Below are 26,060 nucleotides of genomic sequence, written 5' to 3' on the forward strand. Positions count from 1 at the left end.
TGCATGGTGGCGCAATGCATGGTGGCGAAGTTGAGGGGTCACGGCGCACTGATGAAGGCGACAATTGAGCCACTGGACTTGAAAAGTCATGACCTTTGGAACCTCGAAGCATTTAGAATCCCCCTTTGCGGCGCCTAACTTCTCAGGGAGCCCTAGGGTTTCCAGATCCATTTACTGTTTTGGGCCTCTTGGGCCCCGTGTATCCTTGGGTCAAGGATATTAGATCATCCAGTATAAATGGGTCTGAGTATTTAAATTTGGGCTTGGGTGTAATGGGTTGTGGGGTTAAGTGTTTTATTTTCTGGTTTTGTACACGGACCCTTTTTAATGGACTGTTAAATAAATATTTATTTATTTATTTATTTTCTTTTGTTTTGTTTGAGCCCGGTCAAATTTGGGCTATTACATGTGATACTCAAAAATTGGTGAAAAAAATATTCAAAATAAATAATTTGAGTTTTTATCTAAATAAAGTAATTATTTAGGCAATATAGTGGAAGACCCCTATTCATGATTCTATATATACACATTATCTATATATATTACAATTTAGGAACAAGCAGCAAATCTATCCATAAGTCTATATATACACATGTCTCATATCCCACACTGCTTAAGAAAATAAGGGAAATGAGATTTTGGATCTATATAAAAGTTTGTTTTGTAAGTTTTATTTTCACATTAATAGGTGGCACCAAAATAAATAAAAAATTTGGTGCTGCCACTTTTAGTACTGATGTGGTAAAAATATTTTCAGCTAGAAGTGTTTTTCTGTTAATATGCTGAAGACGCTTTTGGAAGCGTTTTTCTAAGTTTCCCCTAAAAACGCCTAGCGTTTTACCAAAACTAGCCTTTTCCTATATATTTTCAAAATTTCGGCCTATTTCCGTAATTTTTTCTAAAAATGGCATCTTTTGGTATTTTAGTCCTTTTCATTCGATCAATCTTTGCTTTATCTAATGAAATCTCTCTTGCAAGCTTATCACAGTTTTTTACTGAAAACGGGTACTGGCCACCACAATGTCAGCACCAAAAAAAATTGAAAATGGGGATATTATATGTATTGTACAAAATACGGGTGAAAAATAAATATAAGTGCCGGCCGACACCTTAAAAAAAATTTAAGGATTGATGACATTGGTGTCAGCCATAAGGGTGCCATAACCCCCGGACATTGTTACTTTCAAGTTAGTCTCGTAAATATTTTTGAACTTGAGTTATTTTTATAAATATTTAATTGTTTTGGGTTACCTTGGTAAAATATTCTTTGTGGTGGGATTTTGTTGTTCCTTTTTTGCCTTCTGTGTTTCTTACATGCTTCCACAAAAATGGGTTCAAACTAACCCAAAACAATTAAATATTTATAAAAATAATTTAGATTCAAAAACATTTATGAGAATAACTTGAAAGGAACAATGTCCTAGGGTTATGGCACCCTCATGGCCAACAATAACAACATGATGATTGGAACTGTGATTAGAAAAATATTGTTTTGGGTGTTGACAATGCAATGGTCGGCACTCATATGTATTCTTTTCATCCGTATTTTATACAATATGTGTAATATCAGGTTTTAAAAAAATAATTTTTTTAGTGTCGTGTCACCGTGTAGCAAATGATCGACATCCATCTTTATTTTTTTATTTTTTTAATGTCGGCACCGAAATAGTCGGCAACTCTTTTATAATAAAAAAAATTTGTTTTTTTAATTTCTGGTGGAAGAACCCCAAAGTAAAAAGGAATTTTACTCTACTATTGTCGTTTAGTACACTTTAACATCTATATATTACTCTTTTGCATCTGCATGCTTTCTTTTCAATATTACTCTTTCCAATTTACTGCCTTTTCTTTCTAATCCAAGCAGCCTGCAGTACTTGGGAATTTTCTGCTGGTTTGTGTGCTTATTCTAAGGTTGATAATTGGGATCCTCAAAGCGTTGATTGCTGTTCATGGGCTGGCATAGAGTGTGACCAAAACACTGGTCTGGTGATAGGCCTGGATCTCACCAGCAGTTGCCTTTATGGCTCCATCAATTCCTCCAGCACTCTCTTCCGCCATCTTCACCTTCAAAAACTTAGCCTTCCTATTAATGATTTTAATTACTCTGTGATTCCATCTGCGTTGGACATACTACACCCACGTGAATAAAATTAGATTATTGTGTACTAAATGACAATAATAGACAATATTAGAGTAAAAAAAATTTATTATCTAGGTGCAGACCATCATAATGCGACATTAAAAATAAAAAAAATTTATTAAAAAGGAATGCCGATCACCTCATCGGCATACAAAAAATTAAAAAAATTTGATGTCAACCACTTGTTACACGGCACCCAAAAAAAAAATTTAAAACTCGATATTACATATATTTTACAAAATACGGGTTAAAAAAAATGGATGTCTAACTGTTGCACTACTTACATCCAAAAATATTATTTTAATTACAATTTTAATCATCGGGTTGTTATTTGGGGATTAGGGATATGGGTGCCGATCATAAGGGTGCCATAACTCCAAGATATTATTCCTTTCCTATCATTCTCATAAATATTTTTGAACCCAATTTATTCTTATAAATATTTAATTGTTTTAAGTTGGTAAAATAACCACAAAAATGACTAACAATTCTCTAATAGAGAACATCGTAGTGGAAGGTAAAGAGTTTTTATGTACCACGATAATGAAAGAGATGATGACTATGCTACATTTACGATGTCTGCAATTTGTGCATTATAGATATGAGTTTTCAATGCCGTCAAGTGTTCATCAAATCAACAAAGTGACGACCCATGGACAAGGCTTCATTCTCCCCTGTATCTATGTTAGGATTGTTTTCATCTGCTTCTGAACTAATGGTTTGTGAGGGTCTTATAAGCTTATCATGTCACTCCTAGGCAATTGGCAGAGGCATATTGGTGGGATGCTGGCATATTTTTTTCTGATTATACAAAACATAGGAAAAAATGTCCTTCCACAACTAGCTTTCGGATTATGTTTACTCTTTTTTTTAGTGGTTCTTTTAGCATTGGGGAGTTCCAACCCTAAAATTACAAAATGTTCATTGTCTATCAATTTCCTGGGGACACCATCTTCCATCCTCGTAAATATATTTTGATAAGGAATGATTTCATTCTCTTATCATGGACCATCCTTGTGTCAGGGTCATAGTTCAAAGCCAGTGACCATCATACATAATGTATCTCATGGAGGTTTATCGTTGACAATAGGGATCATTTAGCCCATGAAGTCTGTCAAATTGAAGTCTGAGTGGCCCAATAAAATAGATTTGGAAAGATAGGCTAACTTGGTAAATATGGGAACTAATCTTAAAAGATTAAGGGGAATCATACCTTGCAATATTAGATTATGTAAATTGATTATATAATCTTGTAAATCCCTAGATTTAAGGGATAGAGTAATCTCGTTCATCGATGTAACTTGATTTAGACCGTCGGTTTTGGAGGAGCTCAACTATAAATAGAGAGTCTCCTCTCACTTGTAAATCATCCATTGTATCTTAAATTCTTAAGAGTAATAGAATTTTTTGAGAGCATTTACTCAAACACCTCTCGTGCATTGCTTTTTTGTGGTTTTCTATTCTTTTGTGCTTCTTTTGATTTATATTGTTTTTGCTATACAAATTGGTGCATTGGAGGAATTTTTGGTGAATCCCCAATTGTTTAGTGGTTAGGCTAACTTGGGCATATTTGCATCAAAAGGATCGCCTAAGGTCGCACGAAAAGCAATATTAAAATTCTAACCCCGTGACACTTGCACCCGCTTGACTTATTATTCCCTCTTTGGCTGGGTCTTCTATCGAGAGATAGTATCGTCGTTTAAGGTAGGGGTGTTCAAACTATTAACCGAACCAAATTAATATTAATCAAAATAATTAAACTTTTGAATCCTTTAACTGGTAACTGAACTAAATTTTTTTCAAAAAAAAATAACGAATAGAAATATTTTAGTTAATTCAGGTTGGTTAACCAATTAACTGAAATTTATATGTTTTGTTTTGTTTTTTTTGGGTTAAAATAAGTATAAAACATATAAAATTGATAATGTTAATTTGACCAAATTAACTAAATTAGTAATAGTCTAATACATATAATATATAATATTGTTTATTAAGTTTGATTAACTCTGTTAATTACCCGATTTGAACCGAATTAATTATTAACCGAAATTCTAAAAAACCTTTAACTGACTTTTAACTAAACTAGATCAATTAATAACCAAATTAGATTAATTCGATCAATTAATTTAATTTTAACTAAAATTTAAACTCCGCTAATCTAGACAGCTGTGAGGCTACATTTGTTGAAATTTGGACCATAAATTTTTGAAGGTTTTGCTTAAAAAAAAGTACAATTATTAATATGTTTTGTGAGGTTGTTCTTCTGATGTCACATTCGATGTGGCCTCATGGCGGTAAGGACTATTTAGTGAAGCTTATATTGGGTAAAGAGATGGAAGCTGTTGCTTTCGTATTCTATTATTTACGCAAACATTAGCATGTAGAGGCTCTTTTCGCCATGAATCCTGTAGGTGTTATCGATGGTTGAGCTGAGAATCCTATGACTAGTGTGATTGGTGTAGGTTCGTGCTTTTTTTACTCTTTGTTGTATTTGATCCTTCATTCCATGCGTCCAAAAAGTTCAATGGGCATCTAAACATCATGTTGTTTTTCACTTAAACGTATTTATTCTTTATACATATTCATTCTTTCACTTATATTTAAGAATTTAATCTCTCTATTTTTCATATTTTAAACTTTAGGTTCAATGATTAACATTATTAAAATTATTTTTAAAATTTAAATTTATTACAACGTTATTTTTTAGTTACGTATATTGCTAATGATTTTTTTAAAAATTTAAGAATGTTAACAATTGAACTTGATTTTAAAATCTAAAAAGTAGAGGGATTAAGGATGTGCTTGGTGATTTGCTTGATAATGAAGAAAAGTGAGTGGAAAGAAAATAGGAAAAATTATTATTTTTATCTTAATGCATAAAAATTAATTATTCCATATTTGAAAGATAAGAGAAGAAAAATTATGAGGTTATATGTTTGTCAAAAAAAAAAATTTTGAGCAAAAGATGATCTCAAGGGTCAAAACAATTTTATTACTTAACATCAGTAAAAACAATATTGTGGATCTCCTTAGGATAATCGGTATCAAAAAGGATTAGCCCAAACTAAATTAGCCGACTTAAAATTGTTGAAAGCAGCTTTACACGCCCTGATTATATCCCCAGTAATGGTAATATCCGTATTACATCTGTCCATGATGTTGACAAGGCTTGCATGGTCAGTCTCAAACAACACATCTCCATTAACATTTAGATGACCAGCTAGCTCAATACTTCTCTCAAAAGCTGAACACTCAGCCTCTTGGGTCGACATTTTTTCATCGATGAAACCCCCCTCCCCCACCGCCAAGCACAAAGCCATCGTTATCACGAAAGATTACCCTATACCCCACTCTGTCACCATTCACTGTAGCATCAAAGTTTATTTTAACAACACCTTTGGGGGGGTTAATCCCATTTCTTCATATTGTCATTCTGATATGTTTGTCAAAAATTATACATCTTCCAAAGGCTAATTTTTTTCCTTTCATTTTTCAACTCTACCAAGCCAGAAAATTTATATTTTCCATCTTTCTATTTTTTCCCTTTAATTTTCCATATTTCTAATTTTTCATTCCACCTTACTAAATTCTAAGTAAATATTGTCAAACCTTTTGGAAATCAACTTTTTATTAAAAAAACGAAAATAGAGTCGTCACCAATCCTTTTTATTCAGGTGTGATTGGATCACCTCAAAATTTAATCATAAAAGGTTAGGTTTACCAAAACAATGATTTTTGGCCTACAAAATTTAAGAAAATAGGCTTGGGAGTCGGTTACATGTGAGAAAGAATTAGTACTCTCATAACGCCCGAAATTGGTACCTAGTTGATTACTTATGTTTTGATGTCGAAAATTAAAAATTCAAAGGGAATTTAAAATACAATCCCTCTTTGCATTATATTATTTGATGGTATTGAAAGAAATCTTATATAAATTGAATTTTTAATGAGGATGTATTCTCATTTTGAGTCGATCAAGACGAAAAATCATGTCCCGTAAGTTGGGGCACAAAATCTCAAATTCTCGAAAACAAGGACGCTCTCCGTTTAATTATAGCCCAAATCTTACAATCTTTTTTTTTTTAAAGGAAGGGATATTCAATTATTTTAGTTCAAGGAAAAATCGTACCCGTTAAGCTAGGGGCACAACTTATCGAATCCCCAAACTAAAGAATATCGCCTTGGTTTTAATTTCTTCTCATGAGTTATGTAAAAACGAATGCATCACTTGATATGATATACAATTGAGCATAATGCAGAAATGAATAAATATATCTAAGCATAATGGTTAACATGATAATAACTATAATAAAATAAAATAATTACATAAAAATAAATAAAACATAGATAAAATTTGAAATGACTGCCGTAAAATAATAATATAAGAACAAAATAACGGTAAATACCATTATCAAATGGTGATGAAGCAACTTTAATAATAAATTGATGATGATAATAATAATAATGACGATCATGATGTAATTAATGTCATGTTTAATAAAAAAGCAAAATGATAGTAATAATAAATTAAGGATAAAGTAAAATTGTTTAATTTAGAGGGTAAAAATGCAAGTAGCAAAAATTAACACAAAAAGAAATAAAATAAAATTAAGAATACAAGAATATAATAAAATAAATGCTTTAAACTAAAATAGGGGGCCAATCAAGTCTGTGGTAAAATTTAAAGATGAATTATGAAAAAAATTTGAAATAAAGATTAAAGTAAAATAAAACAAAAAATATAGGGACTCAAGAGGCGAATAATCCCAGACCTAGCACACATCACTCCCAAAAGGTTGGTAGTATAAGGACTGGATCGAGTATATAAAAATTTTAAGGCATAAATCGTAAAAAAATAATAAAATAATAAAGGATCAAACTGAAACAACGTAGAAATATACAGGGACTCATAAGGTTATTTTTCCATCCGTGTCATTCCCTTAAGTTTGACAGTTGGTCAAAGGACTGAATCACAAGGAAATAAAAATAATGGGGTAAAAATAAAATAAAATTAAAAAAATTCAAGACTAATTTAAAAACATACTAAAAAGCAGAAGGGCCAAAATAGCAAAAAGTCGTCCCTTCAAAAACATGCGGATCCTGAAGGGGGTCGAGTCAGATTATCAGGTCAAACTCAAAACGACGTCGTTTTGGGAGTCTATATAAGGTAAATTTTATTTTAAAAAATTCATTTCAAAACTTTTTTTGTTTTAAACTCCTTTCCTTCCATTTTTTTCTCTCAAGCCCCCTATGTCTAGCCATGGGGCCTGTCGCCCGTCTGCCGTGGCCACCGATCATCAACGATGGCGACTACCACCTCCGGTGGCCAAAAAACCCAAAAATCCCTTTTAAACCCTCTCTTCGAGTAGAAAATAAATCTGGGGTTTAAATCCCTAGAAATTTAACCAATGCTCGGCTGAAGGAAAAGAAACCGAAAAGTTTCTCCCTTTTCCGACGAGGCCCTCGACGGAACCCAAAAGAGTTCCGAGGCTTCTTGAGTCAGAGGAAATGGACTCGTGACGGCGACGGTTTTTTTCAAGTAAGATTTCTTTCTTTTTTTTATTTTTGCTTCAAAGTAAAAAAAAATAAAAATGCTACATTTTTCTTTTGAAACTTATTCTTTTTGTATCTCTTTTTTTGAATCTATTCGATTGCTTGTGTGTGTAAATACAATTTTTTTTCGACTTTTATAGCCGATTAATTACAAATATTTGTTTTTGCTTTTGCTTTTCTACTTCTGTCTTTTCTTTTTTTGCAGGTCGCGATGGTGGTCAACGACGATGGGAGAAGCAAACCCTTGCCATTTTGGTGAAATGGCGGAGAAGGCGACTTGAGGTAAGGGACTTGAGAAGCTTGCCTCTTGACGTGTGGCAAGAGGAGGAGGCGGCTAGAGTCAAGTTTTTTCTCTTAGGGTTTTTGAAAATTTTAAGATAGTGGACTTTAGGGTTTTTTGTATTTGGGCCATTATTTTTTGTAAATGGACTTTAATAATGGACTTTTTTATTATTTTTATTTATTTGTTTGGTTTTTGTTGGGCCGGACAAAATTAGGCCCTTATAATATATTTTAACATTTTATTATTAGCAGCTACTTTAAAAAAGAAAAATTAACTATCCATCTGTGCCTCATGTTGCTATAGGAAAAGGGTAAGGCAACCTTTACTCCATATTGATGAAGGATGGATGATGCAGAGCTAACATGGACATATCTGTTTGTGTTAGACGAAACAGCAACTGAAAGCGCATTTCATATATAATAATTTTGGTACCAAGTAGACAAAATAGTCTTAGAGAAGATGTTGATATTGTGATCCTAATCTCATATTTTATTGTACCAAGCAATTGAGTTTAACTTTTACTAAATATTTGAATTTGTATTTTAAACATGTCATCTAATTGTGTTAACCTTATTTAAATATACATACAAAATTATATGCGTATTGGATATGCTGCCGGCTCAAAAGCAATCTAAGAGCACAACCTACTCCCAACCAACAAGACATCAACTGTATGCATGAATATGCACCAACAAAGAGAGACATCTAAAATCAAATCATTCCAATATATTGCTGCCTCAAATGTTACAATTCTTATACATTTACAATTTCCCAGCACATGCATATAAAACTACACGACCAATCTCTGAAATTTCCATGCATTTTCCTTTCTTTTCTTTTTTTTCTTTAAGGGGGCAAGGTAAGTAAAATAAATGGCTCACTTGTATGATTATAACAACAAATGCTTAAAGGCAAGTAGAAAAAAAGAAAAAAAAATTATAAGATCAGTGGCATATCTTACTTTGTAATCCAAGGATTGTGCTGATGGCTGAATCCCTTAGCTAGCAGCAACCTTATTTTGGAGCAATAACTCCAAGTCACTCAATCTGCATAGAAAAACAGATTCCACAGAATTAAATAATAATAACAATAATAATAATAATTTGACAGAGAAAAATAAAAAATAGACTGCCTGAAATGAGATGGTGGCATACCTCACATTACTCAAATCAGGGTAAATTGCTATAGAGTCTTTAAAATCCTGAATTGAATTTGGAAAAAGAACTTAGTTACTCAATGAGCAAACTATTGAGCTACCACTTGTTAGCTATGTTAATCGGATTCGGGTGCGAGTGTTGGATACGAAGCGTATATTTAACACGAGTATGTTCAATTTTATTTTCAAGTTTTTCCATGTATTTGGAAGGTCCTTGTGAAGCCATGTCCCCGTTTTCATGTCAATATATGTATCAGATGTGTGTGTTAAACGATGTAACATTGGCTGTCAGCAAGTATTGCTTCGAGAACTTACCTGGTCAGCAGTTGAAGAAGTATAGGTAATCACACATGACATCCCAGCTTTAGTTGCTGCCTGCACAGATGGAATAAGTTTTGCATAAAACTTTAACTATGGTTGATATATTTGTTCAGTGCATACAATGCCCAAACTAATATTTGGAGACATGGTATCTCTTTTCTAGAGAATAGAGCATTACCTGAAGCCCAATCACACTATCTTCTACCACCAAGCAATTTTTCTCTGACACACCTAATCTCTGTCATAAATAAGATTTCTGAATCAGATACAGATATAGAAAGCAAAGATTGAGATGAAAAATATAAGCATAAGTAATATTATGGTTAAGTGCACATGATAGAGTTAACTAGTAAGTTACCTTGGCAGCTGTCAGATATATCAATGGGTCTGGCTTCTTTTCCTTCACATCATCTCCTACAAGCATAAAGAAAAAAAAAAGGAAGATTGGGTTTTAAGAACAGAATCATCATAAAAGAAAGAAATGGCAAAATGAAATGGGCCAAAATGCATAGCTAGAGGGACCAAAGAACAAAAGGCAACCAATGAAGTTATTGCTTTAGAAACAGGTCAAGGTTATAAATGAGCTTGTCTAGAAGACTTTTATAAGGAGCTCAGTTCATTTAGAAGAATCAGACTTGTGAAAGTATTCAGTGCATATTTTGATTCACACAGGTCTAAAATATATCTAACAACAAAAACATATGTTTTAGAAGTAGTCAACATACCTGCAAGGAAGCAATCAAGCCCCTTAAATCGCTCCTATAACAAGGGGAAAATAATATAAGAATAAGGAAACAAAAGTGAGGATACTTGTTGATCAATAATTTTGGAATCAAAACTGCGAGATTTTGTTTGGTTTTCACTCGAAACTCTCATGGTTTTGTCTCACAAGAGATGTCTTTAATGAGACAAACCACGAAACTTTTGGATCAAAGTGGACAATACCTCACAGTTTAGGTATGAATCGCCACCAGAAATTACCATTCCAATAAGGTTCTCAAGACATAGTACAACTGAACTTTTAGTTGCTGCAGAGCAAACAGCTAGCATTTTCCCCTGCAGATTGGAGAAAGAAAATGGCATCACAAACAAAGGATTGTATTGAATTCATTTGGATTGATTGCAATGAAAGGATCATGAATTGATTATCAATCTCAATTGATAAATAAGTAGAGTATCTTACAGCTGCCTTGGCCTCATCCATCAATCTTAAAACTCCAGGTCTAGGTTCCACCTGATCAAAACAATACCACTCTCTTTTTATTCAATAATATGGATAACCAATTCAGAATCAATGAAGAGATAAAAGAAAATGCAATGTGATAAACAATAATGTCTGCTTACAGTTCCAGATTTGATTATTTCTTTGTACCTTTCAGTCTTCCAATCCTACAAAGATGTAACAGCACCACGTACATAAGTTCTTCAATAAAGAGAATTTCACAATTCCTATACAAAGATCAAATTAAAGCTTAATTGGACCTCCATTCCCTGTTTCCCCATGATTTCATTGGCATTGGCAGTCACTACATCAAAGCTATATAATTATTAATAATACCTGAAGAGTGTCAATTAACTTAGCTCGTTCCTCATCACTCTCAGGAGGCGTCTCAAATATGGTAGAAGCTGGCCATCCATGTTCCTTGAAGTACCTTCAGGAATACCAAAAATCTCCATTAAACCGATCAGCGACAAGAAAAATTAAGAACAATAAAAGAAACCCAGAAATATTTAGAAAAAAGAAAGAAAGAACCATCTCATCTTGGGTTTGCCACCACCAATCAGGTTCTGGAGCACATCATAAAATTGAAGGTCCCAATTAAGGGGCTGTGAAGAAGGAGGGCAACGAACATTGAAGTGAGCGAAAGCGTCGTTGTAAGCTTCGCGATGCAAGTGCTCGGATTCTAGAATGACACCATCGCAGTCGAAAATGAGAGCTTGAAGAGAATGGGAAGCTGAGACAGAGAGGGAGAGTCGTCGGGGCTTTGTGGTGGTTAAGGAAAGGGAGGAAGACCTTTTGGTTCTGAAAGTGAGGGACCGTGGTGAGTAATAAAAGAGAGAAGAGAAGTTGGAGGAGAGGTTTTGAGGAGAGATAAAGAGTGTGGAGTGAGACGCCATGGCTGATTTGCTTCACTGATTGGTCTAAAATGGAGAGTTTTCGAGTTAAAAAGGAGGTAATTTTTTGGCGGGTTTGGTTCGTGTGGCTGTGGATATCTCTCCAGCTTCAACGTTACCTTTTAACGCATACAATTTTGCAATTGGATTTGCATGCCAACCCCTCTAACCCTCTCACGGCATTGGTATCTCAATCAATTCTCAATTCAATCAACCAATTCGATATATGATTACAAATGAAGTCGAAGAAAAGTAAATATTAATTATAAATTATATGAAAATAAATTTTGGCTCAGCTTAAGACACCACATTTTTTTAATTTGTATTTCAAAAATCATTCAAATACCATGATTCAAGTTAGTTTTATATTTAATCAAATTTAATTTGAATCGAATTTCAAGTCAAGCCTAACATAAACGACTAAGTTACACCGTAGCTCCACCAACACATTATGGAAACTCCACAAATCGTCTTGAAGTTGAAACATGGGATCAAAAATAGCATCCTTGAGTATAGCCATAATAATAGAGGGGGGAAATGTGACGAATCATCAATTATGCAAAAAGTACCCTGTTATAAACATTCTGCAACCTTTACAAATCCTATTACAAAGTTGTGCCTCCACCATCTGACATAAGAGATGCGGCAGCTGCAGCAGCTGTCGGGACAACCCCGGTTGAAACGCCTGGCTTTGACAAATGCAGCAGCCTGCAAAATCAAACACCACAAAGCTTTGTCCGCGATACAAATTATACAATCAAAATTAGATGACAAAGCCACCAGTTTCTTACGCTAACACAAATCCTTCATTCAGGATCCATCAAAATACCATATCCTATGTGCTAGAAGCTGAATATCTAAAATCATAACCATAGTATAAGAAACACTAATCTATTATAATCACTAGAAACAGGTTTTCCTGCTGCCTAATACAAATGATAATTCATATTTATGATGATTTATACAATCATCATGAGCTTAAAAGACTAGATTATGATTAGCCCAATTACTTAAATTCTTGTTGTGCATCGCGTTTTTCACAGTTGCAAAGTTATGTTATTTCGACTTCTCATTTTCCCAGGAACACTCATGTCTAACACTTGTGTGACCAGTGACCAATACTCATATCTGGCAGTCCCCCTAATAGTTGCATAGTGTAATGAATGCTGTCTAGTCAATTGTAGTAAATATCATCAGTGGAAAGAATCAAAACCATGAAATAACGATCACAAAATCATGTTTGAGGATCCTATTTTCAGGTAGACAAGTTCTATAATAGCCATGCATCTTAATAAGCAAGAAGAAAAAAGGCTCTTACGGTGCAAGATATTCACAAAAAGAAGAGACAGAAGCAACGACTTCATTATAATTTTCCGATGTTGCAGGCGCGGTCACTTCAACCATCTGTATACCAGGTGTTACCGGGACAGCCTCATCCGTTGCGTGCAGTTTCAGCATCTTATTAACCGATGAGACAGTCACGGTTATCTGAGCAGCCCTTTCGAAATGAAAGGTGAATCCCACTCTCAACAACTCATGATCCAACTTATATCCAAGTGAATAAAATAATCGAAGCACGTTCTTGCTGGCTTTGCTTTCTACCATACTTCTAACCAGCACAGAGATTTGCTCTGCTCCAGCACCCCTCATTGCACCCCCAACATGTTTCACAGTCCTACAAACATTATATAAACTTAATAACCACCCAACACAACAAAAAATAACACCAACTACGTTATTCTTGACCCTTTACTTTTTTTGAAGTATTCATGTCCGACACTGTATCAACTGTATATCTAGACATGGATATGAGAATATGAAACCCCAAACACGGAGCAACCTTTGAAAAAAATTGAATATATCCACCCCAAACACTCACACATCCATGTCCGAATTATATAGAATTGATATAATATAAGCACAATTAAAAACTCCAAATTACCAAGCAGGCTCGGACTGTTCAAGATCACACAATAATCTGACCTCGGAAGTAACAAATCCTGTAAAATTCTTAGGCATTAGCAAGGCAGAACCTAACAACTTGATCAATTAATTTATATTGCTGTTTTATAAATTATAAATTAGTACATGATTCAGCAGGAGAGTAATTTACAAAATTAACTAAATAGGGAAAAATGCTTATACCATCACACGTCATGGATAGATTAGTAGACTATAATTAACTCTTCTGTGTAATGAAAATGTGAGAGACTTACCAAGATTTGGACCACTTTTAAGGCAAATTTCATGTACCCTCAAGCGTTCTCTATTTACACCGCAAAGACCTTGAAGTAGAATTTCAAGTGCCTCAACATACTGCAAATCTCACCCAAAAAAAAAAAAGAATGAACAAAAACAAATCTGTTTAAATCAATCCCCAAATTTATAAAATTTCTAAAATAGACATAAAATAATGATTTTGGGTGTGAATTTTTTTACCTGTGTCTCTATAATTCCTTGAACTACGCACTCCATTTTTACAAGTTTTTTTCAATGTTAAACGAAGAAATGCAAGCAGTAAGCTAACTGCGAAACCCTTGCCTTTCTTAAAATCCGGTTCGAGCTCAGTTCGTTATACGAATGGTAATACGGGCATTGCTTGGCCCGAGATGTCACCCGACCCGAACTAAATTATGGGCGGAAACAACTTTAAAGGTTGAGCGATAATACTAGAAATATTATTAGAGTTTTTAATTTTAGGATAAATTACATTACTCATCACTCGATTATTAAATTATTTTTTTGGTCATTTATAGAAGATAACTTTACGGTTTTTAAAATTAGTATAATAGTAATTTTAACTTTTAATATTTTTATATTATGATAATTTAGTATTGAGATTTAGTATTGATTTCAAAAAGATTAATTCTCAGTATTTACACATTGTGCAATTTTATTTTATTTTTGTATTTTTATTTTTATTTATGACATTGAGGGTTAGATTTAAAATAATAAGAAAAGATAAAATTATTATTTTGAATTTTTAGTGGTTATATTTTTGGTATATTTTTATTAAATTTAGTTAATAAATTTATTTTTTAGAAAGGATCATAAAGAAAAGTAAAATTGAAAAATAAATAGACTAAATTACATAATTTGTAAATGTTAAGAGTTAAATTTTTAGAATTAAGACTAAATTGACATAATGTAAAAATATTGAGGGTTAAAGTTGTTATATTAAAAAAAGTAATTAATGTAAATAACATATACCATGAATATATATTTATAAATTATCCAAAGCAAGGAGGGCGTGAAAATCCCGAGAAGATAAGGGGAGAAGCGGACAAAATCAAAAGCCAAGTTGAGGAGAATTAAGTTTTGTACATAATGATTATAAGATACAATAATGTATACATTAATGCTAAAAATCTGAAGAAAAAAATTCCCAGAAACACACCAAAATCACCTATTAAACAATTTTCTTTTACATGCTAAAAGGCTTGATCTTTTTCAAGGGTTGTAAAAATGATCATCACAGTGGCATTTCCAACCAAGGGGCTTGTAATTAGAGTATTGACTGCCTGATGATGGGTAAAAAACCTCCATGGGATTAGTGATTGCTTTGCTCGAACCAGGTGGTTGAAATTGGTGGTAATGGCTAAGTAATGGTGTAGTAGGTACTTGAACTGCCTTGCAAGGGTGGCATCCATTACATCTGTTGTGGCAGCTTGGAGGAGTTGATCCCAACCTTGTTTTGTCTTCAAAATATAAACCCTGTTGAAAACCCAAACATCATCAAAGATCAAATATAGAAACATGGTGAAAAGAATGAAAGATATATGAGCTGAAACCTAACCTGAACAAGGGAAGAGGTTGGAGAGGAAAGAAGAAGAAAGGAAAGGGGCAAAAGAAATGTGAAGGTGTTAAGGAGGGGAGAAAGTGAGGTCATGATGATGAAAGGGTTTCATGTAACCAAGGAAGTAAACTAAAAAGATGGGAATAGTAATGGAACTCTAAGTTCAAGTACATATGAAACTTACTTCTGCTGCGAAATAAAAAACCCAAAGCAAGATAGAGAAGAAATAGGGTCAGCGATGAGAAAAGTCAGTAGGAAGAAAAGGAAGGGAAGGTTTCATAAATTGGTGTATGTGGTGGTGGGTGGTGGTCTAAGCATTAATGTACATGGGAGAGAGAGAGAGAGGGCGAGAAGTGTGGCAGAAGAGTGAAAAGAACAATACAGAATTTGCAAACAAATTGGGAGAATCTGCATTAGAAAGGAAAGGGGAGGGGGACCAAATAACTCTAATTTTATCTTTTATAAATTGGGAATTGCATGAAAATGTTTCAACTTTCGTCGTTGAAAAACCATTAAGGACTTTAATCACTTTTCTCTTTACTTCATTGGATTGGGTTTGTCTCTAATTTTTAATCATAATTAAACAAGTTAATTTATTCATCGTCTATACTTTCAAAAATATAATCAATTGACCATGAAATATGTTACATTCCCATGAGTAGGGATTAAACTCTAACCACATTTTAAAGGACGATGTGACCAACCACCATATTAGGTCTGCCTTATTTTAGTTATTAAGTAAGCTAAAGCTTCTTTTGATTAAATTTTACTATTAGTTTGTGTGTTGTGCAAGAACATTTAGTTCACATATTTCAATTTCCTCATTTTTAGTTATTATAATTTTCAAATTTTAAAATATCAATCCTGACCAAATGATAGTTATTGAATTCATTAATTTTTACTATTTTAAAATATTATGCAAAAAATATATTATTCTATGTTTAATGTCATGTTTGCTTGTTATTTTTATATATTACTTGACAAAAAGTCAATTAATAACCATCGTTTGAATCAAAACTAAAATATCAAAATCCAAAAAGTATGAAGACTAAAAATGATTAAATTGGAGACTAGATGGACTAGATTTACAATTTTATTATAATGCAAAACCAATAACAAAATTTAGCTAAACAAATTTAAATGTTACCATCTGGATTAAGACTAAAATTTTAAAATTTAAAAATATAAAAAAATTTACCAATTCAAAAATATAAAAATTAAAATTTACAGAATTAAAGTATTAAAACTAAATCCTACAATTTAAAAAAAAAAAATTGGCACTTGGAATTGGGTGAAAAATGCGTAAGGGGATGTAGTAGTAATTAATTTCCAGCATTTAATAACTACAAAATTATCATTTTTGCTTCAATACTTTGACCCCCCAAAAAAAGGGAAGATTTGCTTCAAGACTCACTTTGATCCCAATACTGCTTCGTATCCAGAAGAATAATTAGCAAAATAAAATAACAAAATGAGCTTAAGAAAAATTCTAATCTCTAATTGATCTTCGATCCGATCAAAGTATTTACTGTAAGACTTTGGACCTTTTTTCTTTTTTGGATCAATAAAAGAGGCTACACAGCCTAAACTATTAGGCGTAGCATCGGGGCACATTTGCCCACGAGCAATACCAGATTAATCATCAAACAGGATGGACTCTAACCTATGAGGAACATCCCTTAAAATGCATAAATCATAACCAGCATTAGAGCCCATGAGCCAAGCAGTTTGCAGCCACATTGCCTTCCCTATACACATGTTCAATTTTAACATTCCATTGACAGTCCAATAATCCCCTAATGCTTAAAACAACGGAGCAGCTATTATGATCAGTTTCATCTCAAGAAACACATTTCGATAACCCTCGTTCCAAACTAACGAGAGAGACCACCGAACGTAGCCCATAACTCTACTTGGAGTGGAAAAGAGCCCCCAAACACCTTATAAATCCCAACAACCATCTACCTGTACTATCTCCCGGTAAACCACCTGAACCCACACATTGAGAATTTAATTGGCACGAACTATCCGTATTTAATTTGACCCATCCTGCAAGTCGTGGTCTTCATTCTTCATGCCTTGAATCTAGCACGCAAGTAGAAGAATAAACATGGTTATATTGCTTGAAAATTTTAGCCCAGCTAATACTACACTCAACCGCATCTTCAAACCAACGAGTCTCACTCAGAGAAAACCACAACATTACTTCGTTTCCATATTCTCCAGCAAAGGAATTCTAAAAGGTTGCTCCAATCCACGGTCCACTTTAAATTATTCGTACTAAGAATGCTGCTACTGATCCAATTACTCAGATTCGGGGAGAAAAATTCCCCATACATATGTTGCAGGATGACTCTCATCCACATGGTTACCACGATGGCACAATTGCGAACTACAAGCGACTCCGTCTCTTTGCTTGCACCATATATACCACATTCTTCAATTTCAGATAAACCCCTTCAAAGCCTTTCTACATTAGTCATTAATCTATCCTTCACTAATAACTTCTAACACCCCTCACTTAACTCAACCATCGGGTTTGAGCTGCAAGATGCCACAACCATCGTCAAAGCAATTATAGACAGTTTTGCAACATTCAGTCATTCCTACTCGTAACTAAGTATCATTCCCATTCAAAGTATGTTACACAATCATTTTTGAGTCCCACGCGAGCTTATGGAAGCTCTTTTGCTAACTCGGGCATGAATTAGGACCAAATTATAATGTTCTAAAAATTTCGGGTCGACATCGCGACTTCATAATTTTCTTGATGCAACCACATCAACTCAGTGAGTTAGGTTGCAACATCAAGCCTTTCAACATCGCGACACCACTTACTGTCGGACGAAGTTGCGAAGTCAAAATTTCTTGGTTGCAACGTTGCCCCTATTTTTTACAAAATACACTTTTTTTTGTACCTATTCAATAATTTCCAACCAAATCATATGTTCACATTCAATCATTTACCAATCCTACCTATGCCAAATCATGACAAAACCTAAGTACCATTCCTATTAAAAGTATGTTACACAATCATTTCTAAGTCCTACAAGAGCTTACGAAAGCTCTTTTGCTAACTTGAACATGAATTAGGACCAAATTATAAAGTTTTAAAAATTTTAGGCCGACGTCACGACTTCATAATTTCCTTATCCTGACCACGTCAACTCAGTGAGTTACGTTGCAACGTCAAATCTCTCCACATCGCAACGTCACTTATTGTTGGATGAAGTTGCGATGTTGGAATTTCTTGGTTGCAACGTTGCCCATGTTCTTGGCAAAATACATTTTCTTTTGTACCTATTCAATAATTTTGAACAAAATCATATGTTTATATTCAATCAATTTACCAATTCTACCTATGCCAGATCATGACAAAACCTATTATAGCAAGTTTATAACATTTGAATCAACCATTTAACATGACTGATAAACCATAAAAGTAACATGTTTTTAATCCCATTCTTGACACATTTTTGAATTATATATTATGTAAATTAGTCAATTTGATGCTCCTAATCCTTTAAAATTATGTTTCTATACTTAGATGAGCATTAGGGAAGTGAAAGGAGCGAAAAATAGGCCAAAATCAGACAAGAGATATCTTCAGGAACCACACGGCCTGGGCATTTCCACACGGGCTGGGCACACGCCCGTGTGAGCCACATGGGCTGGACACACTCCCATGTGCCAACCGGTGTCGATATCGCTCCCTGTTTCTCAAACACGTGGAAAAACCCAATTTTTAGGCTTTCTGAACATTCTAAAGTTTATAAATACACACTAGAAGAAGACTTAAAGGGGACACACAAAGAAGAATGAAGAAAAGACTCGAAGAATGCCATCAGATTTATTTCAGAAGCAGATCTCCTTTAAGATTGAAGGTCTCCATTTAATTTCTTTAAAAGTTTTCTTGGGTTTCTTTATGTTTTGTTGTTTTCCTAACTTTGAGATGATGTTATTCCAGATTATGAACTAAATTCCCTAGATACCTAGGGAAGATGAAACCTATGATGGATCTTGTTATTTAATTTCTGATTTACATGATAAATACTTAAATTCTTGTTATCAATTATGAATGATTATTTCGTGTTTTGATATTTTCAGGATATTGATTCATGTTAATGTGTTTATTCAATGGAGTAAAAGTCCCTGTCTAATAGTAAATCTAGCATAATTGAGTGGAGTTGCATGCAATCCTAGAAATAGGACGACATCAATCTACCAGATTAGAGTTAAATCTAATAGGGGAATCCATAGATCGAGTTAATGCGACAATAGGGGTTTTAATTAGAAAGATATTTCAATTAATCAACCTAGAGTCAGTTATTTTTACTCTTGAAAGAGATATTAACGTAATTTAGGGATTTCTACGGATCAAGGCACAAGTGAATAAATCGTTTAATTTAAATTCAGAATAATAAGTGAAGTCTAGGTGGATTCTTTCCTGGGTATTGTCAATATTATTTGTTTATTCGATTATTTTCTTGATTCATTCTCTGTTGTGTTCTTAGTAATTAGTTTAGTTAAATTTTAGATTAAAAACAACCCCTTCAATTTATAGGCTAAAAATAGAAAAAAGTTAATTACTAGTACTTTTAGTCCTCGTGGATACGATATTCCCGACTCACCATAGCTATACTATTATTTGATAAGTGCGCTTGCATTTGTCGTAAATTTTAGTTAGTTTAGTGATCATCAAGTTTTTGGCACCGTTGTCAAGGACTAAAATATTAGGAACACTAGATTTTTATTAGCTTAGCCATTTTTTTATTGCATTTTATTTTTGTTTTTAGTTTAATTTTTGTTTTCTAATTTTTCTTTTGTTTGTTTCTAGCAGGTTCCTTTAGTTTATGACTAGAAGAAACCCGTCAAGACCTTTAGTATTCGACAGTGAGATTGAAAGCACAGCTCGCAGAAATCATAGAGAAGCAAGGCAGAGTCGACAGAATATAGTGGAAGAGCAAGAGGACGTTATTATCGTTACTGAAGAGATGGTTAGAAATCAAAATAATCAGCTACCTCTTGTGGTGGCTGCGAACCCTGTAAATCCAAATCCTGCTCCTTGTACTATGTACGATTATGCTAAGCCTACTCTAACTAGGGCTTAATCGAGTATTGTGGGACCTACTATTGCTGTGAATAACTTTAAACTGAAACCGAACACATTCAGATGATCTAACAGTTTGTTCAGTTCAATGGTTTGCAAGATGAAGATCCAAATACTCATTTGGCTAATTTTCTCGAATTCTGCGACACTTTCAAGATTAATGGCGTTTCTGATGATGCCATTCGACTACGGTTGTTTCCCTTCTCGTTGAGGAATAAAGCTAAACAGTGGTTTAACTCCTTACTACGAGGTTCTATCACTACATGGGATCAAATGATTGAGAAATTTTTACTAAAGTATTTTCTACCGGCTAAGACAGCTAAGTTGATGAATGATATTTCTTCCTTCGTGCAAATGAATTTAGAGACCCTATGTAACAGCTCGATTATAGGCCTAATCGGAACAGTGGTTTTGGAACCACCATTCAAAAGTCAGGAAAATTATTTTAATATTATTTTATGTGTGACGGCATGTTTATAAAGGTGTATGAAAATTTTTGTGAATTAATTTTAGCGTTTGTTAGCTTAATCGCAAAAAAGGACTAAATCACATAAACGGTAAGTTCAATTTCACTTGATAGACATACCAAATAGCTAGAGAGCCAAAATTTAAGGTCTTTAAATGAAAAATAGACACTTAAAATGCAGCATGGCCGGCCATATGGACAAAGAATTAGGCTAGTCAATGTTAGGTAAAAATTTGGTGATTTGTTTGACTAAAAAGAAATAAAATAAACAAAAGGTGATATCACGCATTTCATCTCTTCTTCTTCACCAAAATTCTCAGAAAAAATAAGGGTTCTGAAGCCTTGAAATTTCAGCCAAGATAGCCTCTTGCAAGTAAGTCAATTTGAGGGTTATTCTTGATAATTTTTGTACTTTTGGGACCCCTAAAGCTTAATCTAGCTATTGAGGGGACTATTTTGTGAAATGATTGATAGTCTAGAGACTTACCATGAAAGGATTTGTATGTTTACTGAGTTTTATGGAAGAAAATGAGTCTTGGTTGTTGAATGAACAACTTTTGTGAAGGGACTTCTCATGAAAACCCTAATAGGACCATTTTGTAAATTTTGTAAAATAGATAGTAATGTTGTGAAATATTGAGAATTTAGGGTGGTCATTAGAGAAATAAATGGTCAATTAGGCTTGGCTAATAAAGAAATTTGATAAAAATTGATTTTCGAGCCTAGGGGTAAACTCGTAATTTTTGTAAAGTTCAAGGGCAAAATAGTCATTTTACCAAAGTATGAGTCTTAAGTTGAATTGAATGATTTGTGTATTCAATAAGCTAATTTTTGACATTTTAGATCAAGAGAAACGTGATTTGGGTCTTGATCGAGGGAAGAACAAAATTTACGAGGATTAGGCTCGTTCCCATCATTTTGTGCTGAGGTAAGTACATAGGTAAATAATGTGTTATTTTATCTTACTTTTAAATGTTTTATTTATGTATCATAATCTTACTTGATACCATGAAAGTATAAGTAGTACGAAATAAGAGTAAATTCATATTATGAACAAGTGCGACAACATCAGGTTAGACACGAGAACTCGTCGAACCTCGAAAATAGTATAGGATATAAAATATAAGTCATGAGAAATTGAGCGATCTGAACTCATGAGTTGAGTCTGAGTTCATGAGATAAGTGAATTACGTAATGTGGGTTCAGGTACTGACTTTGTGTGCAGACCCGTGAGTAGCTCAATGAGCGAGCATTACATGATAAAGCTATAGGGACTGGGTACTGACTTGGTGAAAAGGCCCGTGAGTAGCTCAAATATGAAAGTATTACAAAGTACGAGGTAGCTTTGGCTACTTGTATAGTACTTAAGAGTAAACTAGCCGTGTATTCATTGGTATTTTCGAGTATTCAAAGGGGTAACTCGACGAATGGATTGGCGATACTTCCAATGAGGTATGTCAATAGAGAGAATGAACTTGAGTTGTTTTATGGGTAATTACAGGTATGTATACTAAACTCTCGAATGAAATCCTTAGTATGTGATGAGATGTAGTAAGTATGAGTAAAAGAAGGAAGAGCAAGATAGTGAAGTTAAAATGATATATCATTTAAGTATGATAAGCCATTGTTAGATGAATGTGTTTCTAGTTACACTTATTTGCATATATGTACTTACTAAGCTCCCATGCTTACCCTTTTTTCTTCCCCTTTTCTTATAGTGCCGCCAAAGTAATTCGAGGATCGTCGCCTACGTCATTAAAGCCAGTCACACTATCCTTGAATCAATTGGTATAGCTAGTTTTATCATTTTGATTATGGCATGTATAAGAACCTTTGATTTTATTTTTGTGTCACATTGTTTTGGGGCCAAATATGTTAGCTTATTTTAACATTGGACTCATTTTCTATAATCATTATATGAATGCAAGATAGTCTTTTGCGAATGTGAAATTGTTGACATGGTTAAATTTGTAAATGTATATAGGCCTTAGCTATGGTTGTTGGTTGATACCTCATATTAAATTATACTTTGACATGTTAGTTGGTATTAAATTTTGTTTCAGGGTGGCATAAGGATTTGTAAATAGCCTTATATTTTCCACACGGATAAACACACGAGCGTGTGTCTAGGTCCTGTGTGATACACGGCCAGCCCATAGGCGTGGTGTCCGGCCGTGTGTCTCTTGCACGTAAATTTTTCAAGTCAGTATGCATGGTAGTAAACACACAGGTAGTGATACGACCGTGTGTCTCGACCGTGTGAAGGGCACGGCCTAGCACACGGATGTGCCTTGGCCATGTACCCTAATGGGATACTAACGTCAGAAGCAGAATGTCAAGGTTTTTAGACACGGGAGTGTCATGGCCGTGTGAAGGACACGGGCCACAGACACGGGCATGTGTCAGGCCATATGAAAACCCCTGTAAGTTCAAATTTAGAATTTAATTTACACGGGTATGGGACACGGGCGTATCCCTAGATGCTTAGGCTGTGTGTTATAATGACCATGTTATAATGGCACCCCATCAGTACGGCCATGTTATAATGACCACACGGGTGTGTTGCCTTTCCACATGGGCGTGTGCTATGTTTCAAGAGTCATTTTTATTTAGTCGATTTAAGGACCCGAGTTGATTCTAAATGGTTTCCAATGAAAGTTTGAGGCCTCGTAGGCCCATGTTAAGGGGTTTAGGCAAAGTTTAAAAGAGTTTTAAATTTGATCAAGTCTTGGTAACTCAGAAATGAATATATGCATGTGGTTAAGTATGGTAATGCATCGTAGCCAGTCTCAGCCTTAGACTCGGGTAAGAGGTGTTACATTTAGTGGTATCAGAGCTATGGTTTAATCAGTTCTCGGACTAACCTAGCGTGTGTATGAGTCTAGCTATACATGCCATAAATAAATTGCGATAGAGTGATTACTCTTGATTTTGTTACCATGTTTTCTTATAGTAATAGATCCCGATCGAACTATGATGGGCGATGTAGAAAGTAATGCACCGGCTCCTGCTAAATGGGCGGTGCCATCCAATAATTGACCTCCCACGGTTAGTCAGAGGGGAGAAAAAGCTCAGGAAGCCTTTCTCCACATGATGAATGAATGGTATACAGAGTTTGTTCGAGCAAACCCGAATACTTAACCCCCTCCACCTCTATTTATTCCTAAACCTGTCCCTGTAGCACCCCAAAGTATGGATTTTTTGAAACTGAATAGACCTTCAGTAGACAAGATCCGAAAGCATGGAACCGAGAAGTTCCGTGCAAATAAAGATGACGATCCCAAAAGGGCAGAGTTCTGGCTTGAGAATACCATCAGGGTATTCGATAAATTATCTTGTACTTTCGAAGAATGCTTGAAGTGTGTCATATCCTTGTTGAGTGATTCGGCATACTACTGGTGGAAAACATTAGTTTCAGTAGTACCTCACGAGAGGGTTACATGGGAATTCTTTCAAGAAGAATTCCGGAACAAATACATTAGTGAAAGATTCATGGATCAAAAGCATAAGGAATTTATTGATTTGAAACAAGGCCGCATGATGGTTACTGAATATGAAAGGGAGTTCATCCGACTTAATAAGTATGCTCAGGAGTGTGTGTCCTCCGAGGCCAAGATGTGTCGAAGGTTTGAAGACGAACTTAATGAGGATATCAGATTGTTAGTTGATGTCCTTGAATTAAAGGAGTGGTGCTCGTTAATCAAGCTTGTAAGGCCAAAGAATTAATTAAGGAGAAAAAATCGAGGCAGAAACTAGGGATGCAAGGAAGAGACATTCGAGCAAGTCATTTCCATCTCAGTCTAAGAAATCCAGAGACGTTTACTTTCGTCCTCATGTGTTAGCCGAACACTCGCATAGAGATCGTAAGAAGTAAGATTCAGATTCTAAATCTCTTGCTACATCGGTGGCTAGTGTGGGTAACGTCAGGTCTTCTCGACCAAAGTGCCAGTATTGTGGTAAAAGTCATTTTGGCAAGTGTAGAATGAACGATGGATCCTGTTTTTAATATGGTTCTCAAGACTATTTCATGAAGAATTTCCCTGAGATGAATGAGAAAGGAAAATTTCAGAGTACAAGAGTGGCACAAATTTTAAAGGAAGACCAGAGAAAAATGTTAGATTTGGGGCTAGCATCAAGAATGTGACGAGAAACACCACAGGGAGATCCGAAGCTAGAGCTCCGGCTAGAACCTACGCCATACACATACGTGAGATGCATCTTCTCCCGATGTGATCACCGGTACATTTTCTCTCTATGATAATGTTGTTATTACTTTGATTGATCCTAGCTCTACTCATTCGTATGTGTACACGAAATTGGTGTCTAGTATAAACATACCTGGTAAGTCTATGGAGTTTATGATTAAGGTGTCAAACCCCTTAGGTAAGCATGTGATAGTCGATAAAGTATGCAAGAAATGTCCCTTGATAGTTAGAGGTCACTGTTTTCCACCCGATCTGATGTTGTTACCATTCAATGAGTTTGATGTCATATTGGGTATAGACTAGTTGACTTACCGTTTATTGAAGCTCTTTCGTAGATGCCCAATTCAGTTAAATTTCTAAAGGAGCTTTTGGCAAACAAATAGAAGTTAGATGATTCGTCGCATGTAGAGCTAAATGCAATTTGCTCAGCTATCTTGCAAAATAAACTACCCAATAAATTGAAAGATCCAAGAAGTTTTACTATTCCTTGTTTAATTGGTACTTTAAATGTTGCTAATGCTTTGGCTGATTTAAGGGAAAGTATTAATGTAATGCCCTATAAAATGTCTAAGCAACTGGGTCTTGGGAAACCTAAACAAACTAGGATGAATATTCAATTAATAGATTGAACCATTAGATTTCCTAGGGGTATTGTTGAAGACGTACTTGTGAAAATTGATAGATTCATATTCCCAGTTGATTTTGTTGTTTTAGACATGGATGAGGATAGTGACGTACCTTTAATTTTAGGACGAACCTTTTTAGCAACTGCTAGAACTATTATCGATGTTGGTACAGGTGAATTACTACTTCGTGTAGGTGATGACACGATTAAACTCTAAGCTCGTGATTCAGCTAAGATATCTAGTGATTGAGTTGATTATACGAGTTCTGTTAATATGAGTAACCTTGTGG

General features: G+C 34.4%; 3 protein-coding genes and 1 long non-coding RNA gene across 5 annotated transcripts; 1 reads left to right on the forward strand and 3 right to left on the reverse strand.

Moving 5' to 3' along the window:
- Nucleotides 1-8,682: 8,682 nt before the first annotated feature.
- On the reverse strand, nt 8,683-11,783 carry LOC108467249 (haloacid dehalogenase-like hydrolase domain-containing protein At4g39970). 2 transcript variants are annotated; one of them, XM_053023922.1, is made up of 11 exons: nt 11,207-11,783; nt 11,012-11,105; nt 10,798-10,842; nt 10,637-10,687; nt 10,399-10,509; nt 10,179-10,212; nt 9,812-9,867; nt 9,632-9,691; nt 9,448-9,507; nt 9,131-9,177; nt 8,683-9,022 (listed from the first exon to the last, which is right to left on the reverse strand). In XM_053023922.1, exons 1-11 carry the CDS (start codon nt 11,569-11,571, stop codon nt 8,974-8,976), a joined length of 972 nt encoding a protein of 323 aa, XP_052879882.1. In that variant the 5' UTR covers nt 11,572-11,783; the 3' UTR covers nt 8,683-8,973. The 2 variants fall into 2 exon arrangements, with proteins under 2 accessions (XP_052879882.1, XP_017623329.1); XM_017767840.2 differs by having other exon boundaries at nt 10,435-10,509; nt 11,207-11,781.
- A 146-nt stretch (nt 11,784-11,929) lies between these two features.
- Nucleotides 11,930-14,274, reverse strand: LOC108467250 (mediator of RNA polymerase II transcription subunit 18-like). Its single transcript, XM_017767841.2, has 5 exons — nt 14,008-14,274; nt 13,785-13,884; nt 13,511-13,568; nt 12,887-13,243; nt 11,930-12,276 (listed from the first exon to the last, which is right to left on the reverse strand). Exons 1-5 carry the CDS (start codon nt 14,041-14,043, stop codon nt 12,174-12,176), a joined length of 654 nt encoding a protein of 217 aa, XP_017623330.1. The 5' UTR covers nt 14,044-14,274; the 3' UTR covers nt 11,930-12,173.
- An 881-nt stretch (nt 14,275-15,155) lies between these two features.
- LOC108466642 (uncharacterized) lies at nt 15,156-15,922 on the reverse strand. Its single transcript, XR_008279080.1, has 2 exons — nt 15,549-15,922; nt 15,156-15,282 (listed from the first exon to the last, which is right to left on the reverse strand). It is a non-coding gene; the product is annotated as an uncharacterized LOC108466642 (long non-coding RNA).
- Nucleotides 15,923-24,132: 8,210 nt separating this feature from the next.
- On the forward strand, nt 24,133-24,666 carry LOC108465159 (uncharacterized). The gene has a single exon (XM_017765486.1). It carries the CDS (start codon nt 24,133-24,135, stop codon nt 24,664-24,666), a length of 534 nt encoding a protein of 177 aa, XP_017620975.1.
- The last annotated feature ends 1,394 nt before the right edge of the window (nt 24,667-26,060 follow it).

The sequence above is a fragment of the Gossypium arboreum genome, chromosome 2 (assembly GCF_025698485.1).
Source record: "Gossypium arboreum isolate Shixiya-1 chromosome 2, ASM2569848v2, whole genome shotgun sequence".
Classification (NCBI taxonomy): Eukaryota; Viridiplantae; Streptophyta; class Magnoliopsida; order Malvales; family Malvaceae; genus Gossypium; species Gossypium arboreum.

What these genes read in the sequence shown, in the direction of transcription:
- LOC108467249 (XM_053023922.1), bottom strand. Translation starts at nt 11,571, where the DNA reads ATGGCGTCTCACTCCACACTCTTTATCTCTCCTCAAAACCTCTCCTCC. An exon ending in ATTCATACCTAAACTGTGAG is followed by an intron (nt 10,213 to 10,398) that starts GTATTGTCCACT and finishes CCCTTGTTATAG; the next exon opens with GAGCGATTTAAGGGGCTTGA. An exon ending in TATATCTGACAGCTGCCAAG is followed by an intron (nt 9,692 to 9,811) that starts GTAACTTACTAG and finishes TATTTATGACAG; the next exon opens with AGATTAGGTGTGTCAGAGAA.
- LOC108467250 (XM_017767841.2), bottom strand. Translation starts at nt 14,043, where the DNA reads ATGGAGTGCGTAGTTCAAGGAATTATAGAGACACAG. An exon ending in TAAAAGTGGTCCAAATCTTG is followed by an intron (nt 13,569 to 13,784) that starts GTAAGTCTCTCA and finishes AGAATTTTACAG; the next exon opens with GATTTGTTACTTCCGAGGTC. An exon ending in TTTTGTGAATATCTTGCACC is followed by an intron (nt 12,277 to 12,886) that starts GTAAGAGCCTTT and finishes TTGATTTTGCAG; the next exon opens with GCTGCTGCATTTGTCAAAGC.
- LOC108465159 (XM_017765486.1), top strand. Translation starts at nt 24,133, where the DNA reads ATGGATTTTTTGAAACTGAATAGACCTTCAGTAGACAAGATCCGAAAG.